The following is a 13,872-nucleotide window of genomic DNA, read 5'->3' on the forward strand; positions in this document are numbered from 1 at the left end:
GTATTGCTGAAAGTGTGCGTATAGAAAGCAACTGCCAAAATTGAATGAAAGGTTAAATATCAGTATATTCCCCCATTCCAGAAAAATTCAGCAGAAATTTTTTTGGATTAAAAAAATATTATCCTGGTTTGTCAAATGAAGCATAGCTAAATCCTAATCCTTTGGTTAGTTCTAACCTGGCAATAAAAGTCAAATTTGAATATATTTCAATCTCAGGCGAAATGGGCCCAAAACATGCAATTTTGAATGATTTCTGACAATTTCAGCAGTTTAAGGACAAAGTCCAGCCGGAACATAACTCACAATAATTGCTCTAGAAAGACCTGTATTAAACCTAACATAACAACTTCTATGAACACCGCGATATGGGTCAATAGAAGGAGAACGGACAGAGTAATATCTCATCGGGCATCGTTACAGTAGCAAAATAAAAATACCAAGACATTTGAACATACTGGCTGTTGAACCTGATGGTTCCCTCCACACTAATGCTGGCATATTCAGCAATTGAGCTAGGTGGCAGAGGGCACTCATTCCCTCACTCTGGTAGAATACCAGCCTATTACCCTATGATAATTATTTTTCAGTTTTAGAATTAAAAATTACTCATTTCAAAATTACTCACTTCAGAATATTTCTCTCCTTAACGTCTTTTTGCAGGCAATAGTGGTATGTTTTCGTCTTCATTTCTCCAAAGACAATACTACCAGTAACACAGCATCTGCAATAGTACAGCAAGTCATCTCTATTGTGTTTGAAAGAGTCATGGCAGAAGATGAAGCACATGCTGGTAGGTTGCCCATTAAAATACTGCCAAGTGTGCTTGATAGTGCATGTATTTGTTTCCCTTCTTTATTTGTAAGTTTTTACAGCTTTAATTAGACAGAAGGAGAAGTGGCTGTATGTTGAGTGTTTATTGCCTCCACTGGGAAGTGTACTGTTTTTGCAATGTCTGTCCCTCCATACCTCTGTATGCTGTATCTCTGGATAGAGATTGACTTTCAGATTTCTAGAATAAGTAGGTCACGATCTAGAATAGGTAGGTCATTGGAGGGTCTAATTTGCATATTCATTACTATGATAATGAGCCAATTTGCATATTTTGAGCTGCAATTAAACCTCCATCAGTTTAGATAGGTTGATTGACTTCAGATATTCTAGCATAGGTAGGCCACGTTTAGAAACTCTAGTGACTTTTATGGGGGTTTAATTTGCATATTTGTTTTTGAGTTTTAAACGAGTAGAATAATTGAGTAATTGTCAACAGACAGTGCTCCAGGCGCATTGGGGTTCGGAACATGTTGAGAGGAAGGTGGTTTTAGTTTTAGTATTTAGAAGTGGATTTTTTAGAGAACTCAGGGGGTCACAGTAGGTCTATGTATCGCTGCGTTACCCAGAGACGGAATCAAGGCTGTAGGACAGACTAAAGCAAATCAGACACACAGTTTTCATAGTACAGCACATTAATATTTTTCTTTGTATCTCATTGTTTTTAAAGTTGAATTTTACATTTGAACATGATACACTTTGAGTTTCAAGGAATTATAAAAATTGTATACTTCATAGGCGTAGATCCGGGGTAAATTCCCCAATATTTTGCTAGGGGATGGTCCATACAATCATCCCCCATGTTGACGCCTTTAAGTGGGTTTCTGACCAAATTTTTTCACGCTACGCATGAATATATTCAACTTTTGCACAACATTTCATCAATTTAGCTTCAAAAGGGCAAAATTCTTCGCGCGCATTTGAACCATGAACTTATTCAATCGCCAAAAGGTGCCGCATTCACTATATTTCAAGAAATTTTTTCAAACCCCATCCCCCCAATGCCAAAAAAGAAATCTACGCCACTGATATACTTGTCTGATTTGCCTCAAATAAAAGGTGGGGAAGTAGTATGGTATGAAATGTCCTGAAAAAGAAAGCAGATCACAACCAAATTGTACTTTATTCCTTTGAAATGATTTTTTGACATACATTTTTTTTGTATGTGTCTGCCTTATTCATTGTGTGCGATTTGGCTTACAAATTCAATATGCAGCATGCTTGTTGGTATGCACTCTAAATTTGATTGATCCTTCATGTACTTATTTCATGTGAGCTAATCCTAACCCTAACCCCAATCCTAATCCTAAGGAATAACCCTAAATTCACACATTGACAACAAACCTTTTTGTTAGAAAAGTATTTAGTCAATTCAGTTAGGTCAGGAAGAAGAGTAGCTAACATGTACACTGAGTGTTTACTACGTACACAGTTGAAACATGTTATTTAAGCCAAAAACATTATGAAGAAATCAATTGTTTGGGCGTACTTTTATTGGGACACCTTGTAATAAGTTAGGATGATGTGGCAGGTGAGAATACTGAGTGTTGGTCACTAATTTTGTTAAAGTAAGAAAGGCAAGCTGTAATGGGTCATGAGGCCTTGGAGTGACTGGCCAGCCAGCCAGGCTGTTGTTTTTACATGATAACAAGGAGATGCAAGATGTCTGGGATTATACACATAGGAATTGAAGCTCTTGTTCAGAATAGATAAATTTGAGATGTTAATAATTCAACATAATACTAAAGGGAAGAAATTAATTGAAATTAAAACCAGAGATCAAGTGTTTGAATTCAAAAGTTATGAATATTACCATTTGCATTTTTGCAATCCGCAATAAAATTTCTATTTATTATAACTGAAGTCAATGGGAAAAATAGTTCACAGTCACCTCTGAATTTTCCGATTTTCAGCAACTAATGGGTCTAATAGAATGAGTACATCAAAGATCATCTTTGCAGTATTATTATTTGTTTGACTTATTTTATCAACTGGTCATGAGATGTTCTGACCAAGCTATTTGATACCATCAAAATTACAGTCAATAACAAGTTTCAATTTGTCTGGTCAATATTAAAAGATCCACATGGCTGAATAGGATAGGTACAGGTGTTGACAACATGAAGTCCTGGGTTGAAAGCTTAAATGGGTATAATATTCTGTTTAATGGAAACTATGGTATTATACCTTCATGTAAGCATACACTGCCTAGTATCAAGATAGGGATTCATGTACATACAGCTTACAGAATATAAGATGTCTAATCCCTCAATCAAGTCTTGGCAATGGGTTTATTTCATCTAGGTTTACAAGAATGATAGACCAAATCTATTTAGGTATTCCTGTCAGATGTGTATGTGTTGGTGTGTGGGAATGTACAAAATGTACATGTGAGCCTGTGCCTTCAAACGAGCCCAATCTTAAGTTTACACACCTTCAACCGAGGACACACCTTCAACCGAGGACACACTTCCAACCGTGGACGTCCACGGTTCCTAAGGGGGTGCAGTATGATGAAAATAACGTAAAAAGGCTATTTAGAGCACAATTTATATTGCGATGTCCCCGATTGGATAGTACCATGTCACACGGTAAGGCGACTCACTGCTGAGTGCTGAAACTTGGTGTCCACGGTTGGCGGTTACACAATTTCAGTCATCGTTTTGAGGTGCTTACAGGCAGGGGTGTGTTTGTATGTGTTGATTTTACAAAGCACTATATTGTCATACATGTATACGAGGAGAGAGTGTGTTCATGCATGTTGCGTATATGTATTTATCTATGTGCATAGTTAATTTTTTTTTAAATCTCACTACCATTTTTGCCTAATTATGAAATGAAATTTACAGGTGGTTACAAAAATACAGTGCATCTGAAGTCAAATCATAATCAACCTAATATCTTTAACTGAAAGGTTTAGAAAATAAGTTTATTTAGACATTAAGATGTAATTTAGTTGTACTAGTGCATTGAAAAGAGGGTGCTTACACAGTTGTTACTTAAAAGGGGCACTGATTAGAGGAGGGTCTCTTATTAGGTGGAATACAGATTTTACCAATTGCTTGAGGCTTTCCAAAGATGCATTTTTAGAGAGGAAGGAATTTGAAGAGGATGGAGGAAATGTGTTGATTTTACAAAACAGTATGTCATAGATAGTCAAAATGGTATCATTGTGATTTGATGGTTGCTTTTGGTAAAGAATAAAAAATGTGTATTTGTTTGCCCTTAAAACAGAAACAAGAAATGATTGGGTTTCATAAAATAGCTGCACAAATGCTTATAGTGATTTTGCTACAACCTGAGATGTGAGGTGTAGAAAATGAGGGATACTTCCTGTATACAAACTCCCCAATAAACAAACAAGTAAACAAGCAAACATAAACCTTATACAGTCGAATGACTCAAAGGAGTCGGAAGAGTTTAAGATGGGCTAGATTTGTTCCCAGGCAGTGAAAATGTGTTAAATTTAAGCTATCTTTGAACTTAGTACTCCTGTTATTATAAAATGATTTGCATACCCATATAACATTTTCCACTGTGCTTAGCATGTTCATGTAGCATGAAGTTGAAAATGTTACATGTTGGTTCCAACCATGCATATGATTTTAATAGAACATAGCATCCTAATTTTCCAACCGTGCACAAATTGATATGATCAATCACGCACTCGCACTGAAATGTTTATTGAGTGGCCCATTTTTTTGCTCTGTAGAGCTTGAAATGGTGACATACATTGATTGATTTGAAATCATTTTATTATTGGTTATTCTTATATCAGGTGTGAATTAATTCAAATTTAATTATGAATCATACATGTACTTGTGTGTAATAAAATATGTGTGCACTGAGGTAGATAATGTATATCCACCTGAGGTACATGTATGCTTTATGAAGTCGATGTACATGTATTAAAATTGATTAGGCGCTGTAAGCAGGGAAAAAATGATCTTGTTTTGCCAAATAATCAGGCTTTATTTCAAGTAGCTACCTTAGATCTTCCCTGTACACAAGTATAGGGATATATACATTTTGAGGCAATGTTGAAACAGTTTCAAGCATTTCTGTCTGTGTCGGCTTCCAACCATGAGGTATGTTTTATTGAAGTTTGGCAATAATTACATTGCCATTATGTAGTCTGCGTAGCCTAGGGTCCTACATTTCAAGTTTGAGATAAAAAAAAAGACATCATGTTATTAAATAGTTAGCTGACTTTTACAGATCAATTTTCAGGGCTTTTATTGCACTACATGTAAACAGACCCAGTTTTACATTGTGTATGTACACTATCTGTATTCATGATGTCATAAATAAAACATTGTGCAAACACACTGAATATGGGCCCTATATAATACAACATAATGACATTTCATGACAGCCCCAATTTTACTCTGTCTTTCAAAAATAGAACATGAGCACTGTAGAATATGACATTCATAACCTTAACTCGCTTTCAGATCAAGATTTTAAGATACATTTGGAAAAAGCTCCGAAATGTCATTTTCACATGCCCACAAGCAGCATTTGGTGGCTCTATATTCAATATAATTATGCAGTGTATCCTTGATTCACAGTTGTAATAAATGAATGTCATATTTGTCTGGATCGTGTTGAAAATGTAATAATGCTTTTGCCACTTATTAACCCAATTTTGTCAGGTGTTTTTATAATTTCTCAATAAAAAACATTGCCAAATGTCATTGAGACACAATTATGTGATATGTGTTAATTCATTCAGCTTATATTAGTGGCTTAAACACAATACCTCCTGATAGTCTGGCTTGATGTGCAATCCAGCATTTATGATGGGACCAAGGTGTTTGGGTGTGGATAAAATTGGAGATTGAATATTAACTCCTGTAGTCCAATTCAGTGACTTTTAGTTGAATTTTGGTGATATTTCGGTTATGAACTAAATATGGAAATTAAAGGTGATGTGTGCAAACTCTCTTGTGACTGTCTCAGAGACCGTAGCCTTCAAGGAGAGCTGTTTTAGAGCATTTACAATAGGAAAAAATGGTCAACTAAGCATGCTAAGGAGATCTAAAAATCACTCTCTCATACCAGATTTAAGGAGAGCAGTAGAGAGTGATTGCTCTCGCTCTCCTCAAAAGGCAGTCCCTGCTGTCTGTTTGTTTGTTTGTTTGTTTGTTTGTTTGTTTCTCTATATAGGTCTCTCTCTGTCTGTGTTCTACTTTCTCTCTATTTCTCTATCTATATGTACCTTAGTTTTATCTATTAAACACCTCTCTAATTAACACCCCATCTGTTTTTTATGCCTCCACCGCGAGGCATACTGTTTTTGCAATGTCCATGCTTCCGTCCTTCCGTCCGGAGGCTATATCTCGGGCATGGATGGACGGATTGACTTCAGATTTTCAGGATATGTGGGTCATGGTCAGAAACTCTGGCTACTTTTTTGGGGTGAGGTTCAAGGTCATATACTTAGGTAAAAGGTCATTTGAGGTCGGGGGCCCATTTTCCTTATTTACCTCTTTTCTCAGAGACTAGAGGGGTCGCACGTTCCTCAAACTTGGTGGGTGGGTGCATCTTGACCCCAGGCAGAACATGTTTGTATTGGTTAGGGGGTCAAGGTCACCTGAGGTCATCCAGGGGTCATCTGAGGTCAAATTAGTAAAAACTGTCGTATGGCCATGAAACTTGATAGGTACAGTCAACATTTAGAGCAAAGTTTTGGAAGGACATTTTGGGGTCATCTGGGGTCACTCAGGGGTCATCTGAGGTCAAATTAGTAACAACTGTTGTATGGGCATGAAACTTGGTGGGTGCAGTCACCATTTAGATACACATTTTTGGAAGGTCATTTTGGGGTCATCCAGGGTCACCCAGGGGTCATCTGAGGTCAAATTAGTAAAAAGTGTCGTATGGGCATGAAATTTGGTGGGTACAGTCAACATTTAGAGCCAAATATTTGGATGGTCATTTTGGGGTCATCCAAGGTCATCCAGGGGTCATCTTAGGTCAAATTAGTACAAACAGTCACATGGGCAGGACACTTGGTAGACATAATCAACATATAGAGCCAAAATTTTGGAGGGTCATTTTGGGGTCACTAGGGGTCATCTGAGGTCAAATTAGTAAACACTGTTGGATAGGCATGAACCTTAGTGGGTACAGGCTACATTTAGAGCCAAATTTTTGGAAGGTCATTTTGGGGTCATCTGAGGTCAAATTAGTAAAAACTATCATATGGGCATGAAACTTGGTGGGTAATGTCAACATTTAGAATATGTATTGAAAAATATTGAGGGGAGGGGGAAAATGCCCCCTTCCACTGTTAGTGAAACACTGATATATTGCCCAGAAGGTATTAGTTGATTCCTATTTACAGATGTGCACTCATCTGTGTGTCTCCATCCCTTACTATCTCTATCTGTCTGTCTTTCCATGTGTCTCTTTCTCCCCCCCCCCCCCTCTTCCCCTCTCTCTTTCTCTCAGATAAATGTTGTGATAAATTATTGTCCCAATCTTCTCACTAATCCCTAAAGAATGATGGTGGTGGGTTGTTGCACTGTGGCTAATGAGAATTAAAAGATTAATGAAGCTAAAGGTAATTGAATATCAGACGGCGCAGTTAAATCTCCAACAATGTAGACATTTTCTAAATGTGTGTAGTTTCTGAAAGATCAGCCATAATGCCGTGTAGCATTTCCACAACATTCACACACATAAACCATAAATAATGAAACAATTCCCTTTTTCTCCCTCTTTTTTTACTTTTCTTTCAAAAAAATCATTTCAAGCTATATATACAGTCCAACTGTTTGCCATTATTGTAAGCCAGCATTATACAAGGAAAGTACAGTCTCTCCTACACATTCTATGTATATTATATACCCCTGATAGTAAATTACGGTAACTCAGTAGTGATTAATTCTGCAAAATTTACTCGCTTGGCTTCAAGATGCTAGTTTCTCCAGTGCCGACTGATATCAATGGAAATACCGTCAGGTTAATACTACATAAGTAATGTTTATACTTCTGTGATTTCATTGTTTGATTTTATGTACCTCCAAGCAAGCAATGTGAATTTCCAAAACACAGAATTACTGTATGCCTACAGCTCTACATAGGAAAATCTAAATTTAGCTTATTTTAATTAGCTACATTGTAAAATAATAGTAATAAAAAGGAAGATTTAAAAAATAACCAAAGTGTGAAAAATTCATCACTGAAAAATACCATGTAACACTATTGGCAGAGTGAATGAGTAATATAGCCAGGTAGGCAAAGTGGGTGGTTCTCCTTGCTCAGAGGAAATTTCATGAGAGCACCAATAATGATTACTTATAGCATGCCTAATTACAGCTTGGAGCACCAATCTGAACTACATGTAGTAGTTAGTGATATAATGATGCAACATGGTTAAAGGTATACTGTTATCTGTGAACTATTGACAAATGTATCGTATAAATGTTGGCATTAAATAATGCGAGTTTCAGCTGCAGATTAGAATTTCAAAATATGAAGTAGCCTATTCAGTTTTTTTTATGTTTTTTTTTTAATCATGACAATTTACAAAATGCAAATGTAAAAAACAGTGAAAAATACATCATGGCAGGAAGAAAACTAAAGATTGAAAAGGATGACATTAGAGTAGACTTGGATGTTTGATCTTTCAATTCCTGGAATTTGGTGAGGATGTTTAGTTGTTTTGACAAACGAGTCAATCTCTAGAGCCGACTTCAGTTAATGAGCAGTCATACCCTTGCGTTGGAAACAAGAAAAGGGTACCGATTCAATTGCATCAGTCACAAATGACATATTTATTAATTAATATATTTATTTATTTGCTTGGTTTTTTTTTTTTTTTTACTTTTTAAATTTAAATTTAAATTTCATTATTTTTAATTTTTTTATCAGGCATACAAATTTTCAGGCTTTTGCCTGAATTCAGGCCGTTTTGTCCAAATTTACATATTTTTATTAATTTTTTTTCAGCCTGTTTTGGGCCTTTTTAAGGCCAAATTCACACGCTTTTTCAGGCAGTTTTCAAAAAAGCCATTCTCATGCCTGTAAAATGTCTTCCTTCCTTCCTTCCTTCATTCATTCATTCATTCATTCATTCATTCTGATTCATTTTATTATTTGCCATTGAAGAGTTATTTATGACATCACCCTAGTGAATGCAGCACTCTGGTAATTAATATAAAACCACAATCCTATTGAAGTGCCACACATAATCCCATTGAGGAAATCTGTGCTAGTCTGGTGGAATAAAGAAGTGCTATTTCTAGTGCATATTTAGATTGGTTCCTTAGGGGAGGGAGGGAGGTAATTGAGAGCCAGTAAACTAGATCAGTGGAACAAAGTGTCCTCTATCTCATATCATGGGTATAATAGAAGACATCTTCTTGCTCATCTCTGTACATGTCATCTGATAACCTGTTAGTAAAGATTTCATTGGAGTAAAAGTCTTGCAAAATGGGGAAAATATACCTAAAAACCAATTAATTAATCCTAAATTGCTTACTATAATGTAGGACTGGTAAAATAAACCTTTTGTTACTCATTTGCACCAGTAAAAGTGCATATATTACAATGTAGGCCTATATCATATGATATTGGTAATAATTTGTGATGAGTGCAGATGTGGTGGTGGATGAGGAAAGCAAATATTTCCAGCTACAACCAAAATGCCTTGTAGATAGAAAGTGTTCATGTTCAAAATTATATAAACCTTTTTAAAGCATAATCATTTGAGTACAAAATGTGTATTGATAACTCTTTAATAAATGGGGCTGGGGGAATGTGTATGAAGGAGGGGGACATATGTATGGGATATAGACAAAATGGCCAGGCAAAACAAGTGGATGGTGTGCCCAACCCCACTTCTTGAGTATAAAAAAACCCAGACATTAGCAGCCATTTACAAACAAGTATGGTTTGACCTCACAATCTCTCTGATGACACTAAATGAATTAAGAAATCCAAGATGACTTTTGAATTATTAATTCACATGCAGATGTAGTTTTGTAGGTTGAAATTGTCACCAGTCGGTGCTTTTAAAGAGTTGTTAAGGTTTTAAAATGCTTATCAAATATGATTCAAGGTTCCAAACGCTGGGGCCAGTTTCAAACATATTTCTACTTCTGATTTCATGCGAGTTTGGAAGTACCGGTACATGTACATGCTCAAAATGTGGTTATAAAAATGCAGTGCAGATATTACAGTAGAAAAATGATTGGAGCACACATCCCTGGTTATAGATGGCCTATAAGGTATTGATTTAATTGAAGGCCGCCATTTAATCAGACATGCTCTATCTGACTTCTTCATATAACGTTTGTTAAACAGACCAAATGGACAATCTTGGGTCATTATGTACATATTTGATTGATGTGTTAATATATAGTTCATTTACCTTAAGTTTATAATTTAATCAACCAGGCAAAGTGAATCATTTGTAGAAATCAAGTTAAATTGTTTATTTAATTTTTTATCTCATTTAACACATTGACAAACTCACCAGAATTGGATTTACAGTTCCAGAGAGATGTTTTTATGTTGTATTCAAATTTTTAGCTACAAACGACTCATTTTATCTGATCGCATCACATAAGTGTGTATGTGCTATGTGGGGGTGTGCCTGACTGCCAGGTGTTGGATAGGTGGGGTGGGGAGGGGTGTGCATGGGAGTGGGTGTTTATAATTGTACAATGATAGCTTCAATCAGCCACATGGTAGGAAGAAATCTTGACGGCTCAATAAAAAATAATAATTTTACAGGCATGCAGTTTTATTCTTGTAATGTTGCATCGTAATGTGTAAGCTATGATTTTGTTCTTGTTTTCAGATGGTGCTGAGGTTGAAGTTGATCTAGATAAGCTAAAGACCAGCAGCACAGTAAGCAAAGAAGCACCAAAAACATTACGACCATGTGCCACCGATGCGTACCTCCTCTTCCAGGTTTGTATACAATTGCTTTACTTGCAATCAAAGGGTTCTAGAAATTTACTATAATTACAGTAGATTTCAGGGAGAACTACTACCACACCATCCTCCTCCAGAAATCAAGCGTTGTATCCATACATAATATATTTAGTTCACTAATCCTGTCGGTCCTATTGCCTTAAATGTATAACAGTATGTAATGGGATGCATTTAATTTGCAACCGAATTTAAAGCGTAATTGCATGAACTAAATATAGTTTGTGTTGCAAATGCAATGAATTATTTATTACCAAGTTTGCTTTGAATCAGTAATTAAATCTGTTATTGATCCCGGTGGGTGTATCTTAGGTTTTGGTAGCATGATTAATGCTTATATTCTACAAATGGTACTGATTACTTGAAAGTACATTACGTGGGGTTTAATAGCGCTAGAAGGTCCCATATGCAATAGCTGCCAGATGTCATTTTTTTTAGACATATACAGTTATATAATGCAGAAATTATCAAATGTCTATAGGGCAGCTATTGCAGATCACATCTTTTGCACTAACACTAACCCATGGCTTCCCAAACTTTTTTTCCCAAATTTCATAAGAATAATATGGCACGACAAATAGCATAATACAAATGCTGTTACTTTCCAAAACTTCTCAACGGCATACCGGGCAAAATAGAATTGTGCGCAATTTCCAAGTTGTCCCGCTGAGTGGCTACCAGAATGACGTTACCGGGACAAATGCATGTGAAGCGTGCACAGATTTGCAATTTCAATGCTTAAGTGGTCAAAATGGATTACATGACCAATACGATGGTACTCTGTAGTTTTTCCGGCAAGTCTCGCAACTCCTTTTGGAAGAGGCTGTGGCCCCTAAAAGGGTAGCGACCCACAGTTTAGCAACCACTGCACTAACCCCTTGATTTTTTGATTTTTTTTCATTCTTTTTGTTATAAACCGCATGTTGATCAACTCTGTGGTGCAGAAATATCTCTGTGGCTATTATATTGTGAGGTGTTGGCACTATTGCTATCATTGCAAAGAATTTTGTAAAGAATGGATGTGCTAAATTACCTTGCAAGTGACTGAACATGACATAAAAAGGTTAAAATGTCACATATTTATCAACACTGACACATTTTCTTTGTCTTTGCTAAATTTTGTATATGGGGGAAAAATAACCTAATGATAATTTTATTGACTTATCCGTCATTTTTATGCAATTCCTACACATTGTTATTTGTTCATAATTTCGCTGGGAACACTGATAAGTACAATGTACCTTTAAAACAAATGAGTAAAATAAATAAACTTTATTGGCAGTTAATGTTTTACAGATTTGCAAGATTTTCTTTGGCAAGATATTTTAGGTATTTAACAGAAGATTTGAAATATTTTAAGATATGAATCATTTTGTTTGTACACATACATATTTGAACAAACTAGTCATGACAATTAGTCGGACTAATATGTAGTGTCAACAAGGTTTTTAAATAAAGGAAATTGTTTTTGAGTCCAAATTTGCAAATTGCAAACTTCGTGGGATTTCTATTATTTTTCAATGTAGACATGGCTTTATTTTGTAATCTAATAACAGTGAATTGATCGACAGTGTTTTGTTATATTAAGCACAATGTCCCTTTTATGTGCAGACTCAAATTTGTTGTCCATATTTTGTTTCTGTCTGATTCTGTCATTTGACCCACATGGAAGGGAATACCCAACCAGAGCCATGGGGGGCTGTGGGGGTGCAAGAAGTCCAAAATGCCAATCTGTATAAAAAGGCCCCACTTTAACTTTGTTTACAGAACAACAGCCTAAAAATTCACATAAGGTTCACTTTTTTTAGCCACATGTTGAAATCAGCCTAACAATCAACTTAACAGTAAAAGGTATATGGCCCATTTCACGGTTAGGCGCCACTTTAAGTGAAAAAAACTCGAAATTTTCAAAATGGATTAAATTTAATTAAATAGGGGTTTTCTTTTCCAAATAAGACCAGATTTTCATAAAAATATCATTTCCCAGCTTAAATCTCGCTACTTCTTGAAGAAAATTATGATTTATTATCTCATGTTATGTAATTTTTAACAAATTTGATCAATATTGAGTAGTGTATATTTATACTTTGACTGTCCAATACATATATCATAGATATTTAAAATAAACGAGTATGTCATAGGCTCCTTCTGACCAAATTTGGGCAAATTTTGTTGTGTAATGACAAATTTATGGCCACTTTAATGTAATTTTTGTGATAAAAAAGGGAAATTGACATGAAAAGGTTTACTCAACAATTTTAATAATCAATGAATGACTCTGATATTCCACAGCTTTGAAGGTCATAATATGGGTAATGTTCACAAATAATATCAGCCAGTTTGAAAACACAGGTCAAATTCAAGATTCTGATGTTTGTGCAATTTTGGATGTGACTGATGTCAATGTGAACGGAAACCACACACTGTAAAGCAGAGTATGTTTCAGAAAATAATGATTCAAAGAGTTTTCACACACTCAGTGAATTAAATGGGATATATTGAAACATATCAACCTGTGTTAGTGTTCATTTTAAAACATTGTTTACAATTTATAGAAGTGGATGTGACATTTTCAATTGTGAACGGAATGTTTCATTATGATAAACAGTTTGCTTGTCAAAAATATAAGCTTTGGGCACTTCTAACACATATATTTTGTGAGATTCTATTGAATTGAGCAATGCTAAAACGTTTTTCCTGACCCTTTATATTTTTGACAAGCAAAATGTTTATAATTTACTGAAATGTTCCGTTCACAATTGAAAATGTCACATCCGCTTCTGTAAATTGTATACAAAACTGTCCTCTAAAGACAAAGACAAAGCTTTGAAATAATCATATATGACATGTACAAAATAATAAACCTATTTTAGAAAGTCAAATATCATGTTGTTTAAGTATTTTGGCCTAAAACTACTAATTTTGAGGATGTGACATGTGAACGGAAATTGAAGCTTTTTGAATCTCCTGTCACAATTAAAGAAGGCATACTGAATTAAAGATTTGTTGTGCCTTTTGATCCCCCACAAACCTGTAATGAAATAACTTCAAACTGGCATCCTAGTCCCATTCCTGTCTTAGTTCTTTGAAGAAACT

The 13,872-nt window shown here is 35.4% G+C and overlaps 1 protein-coding gene across 1 annotated transcript in view; it reads left to right on the top strand.

The window, feature by feature from the left end:
- Window positions 1-13,872, top strand: part of LOC140159478 (protein MON2 homolog) — a 97,267-nt gene that overhangs the window by 21,315 nt on the left and 62,080 nt on the right. Inside the window, 2 exon segments of the mRNA XM_072182965.1 lie at window positions 661-790; window positions 10,643-10,755. Of these exon segments, the coding sequence (XP_072039066.1) occupies window positions 661-790; window positions 10,643-10,755 (243 nt within the window).

This window comes from Amphiura filiformis, chromosome 8, assembly GCF_039555335.1.
Source record: "Amphiura filiformis chromosome 8, Afil_fr2py, whole genome shotgun sequence".
In the NCBI taxonomy this organism is placed as follows: domain Eukaryota; kingdom Metazoa; phylum Echinodermata; class Ophiuroidea; order Amphilepidida; family Amphiuridae; genus Amphiura; species Amphiura filiformis.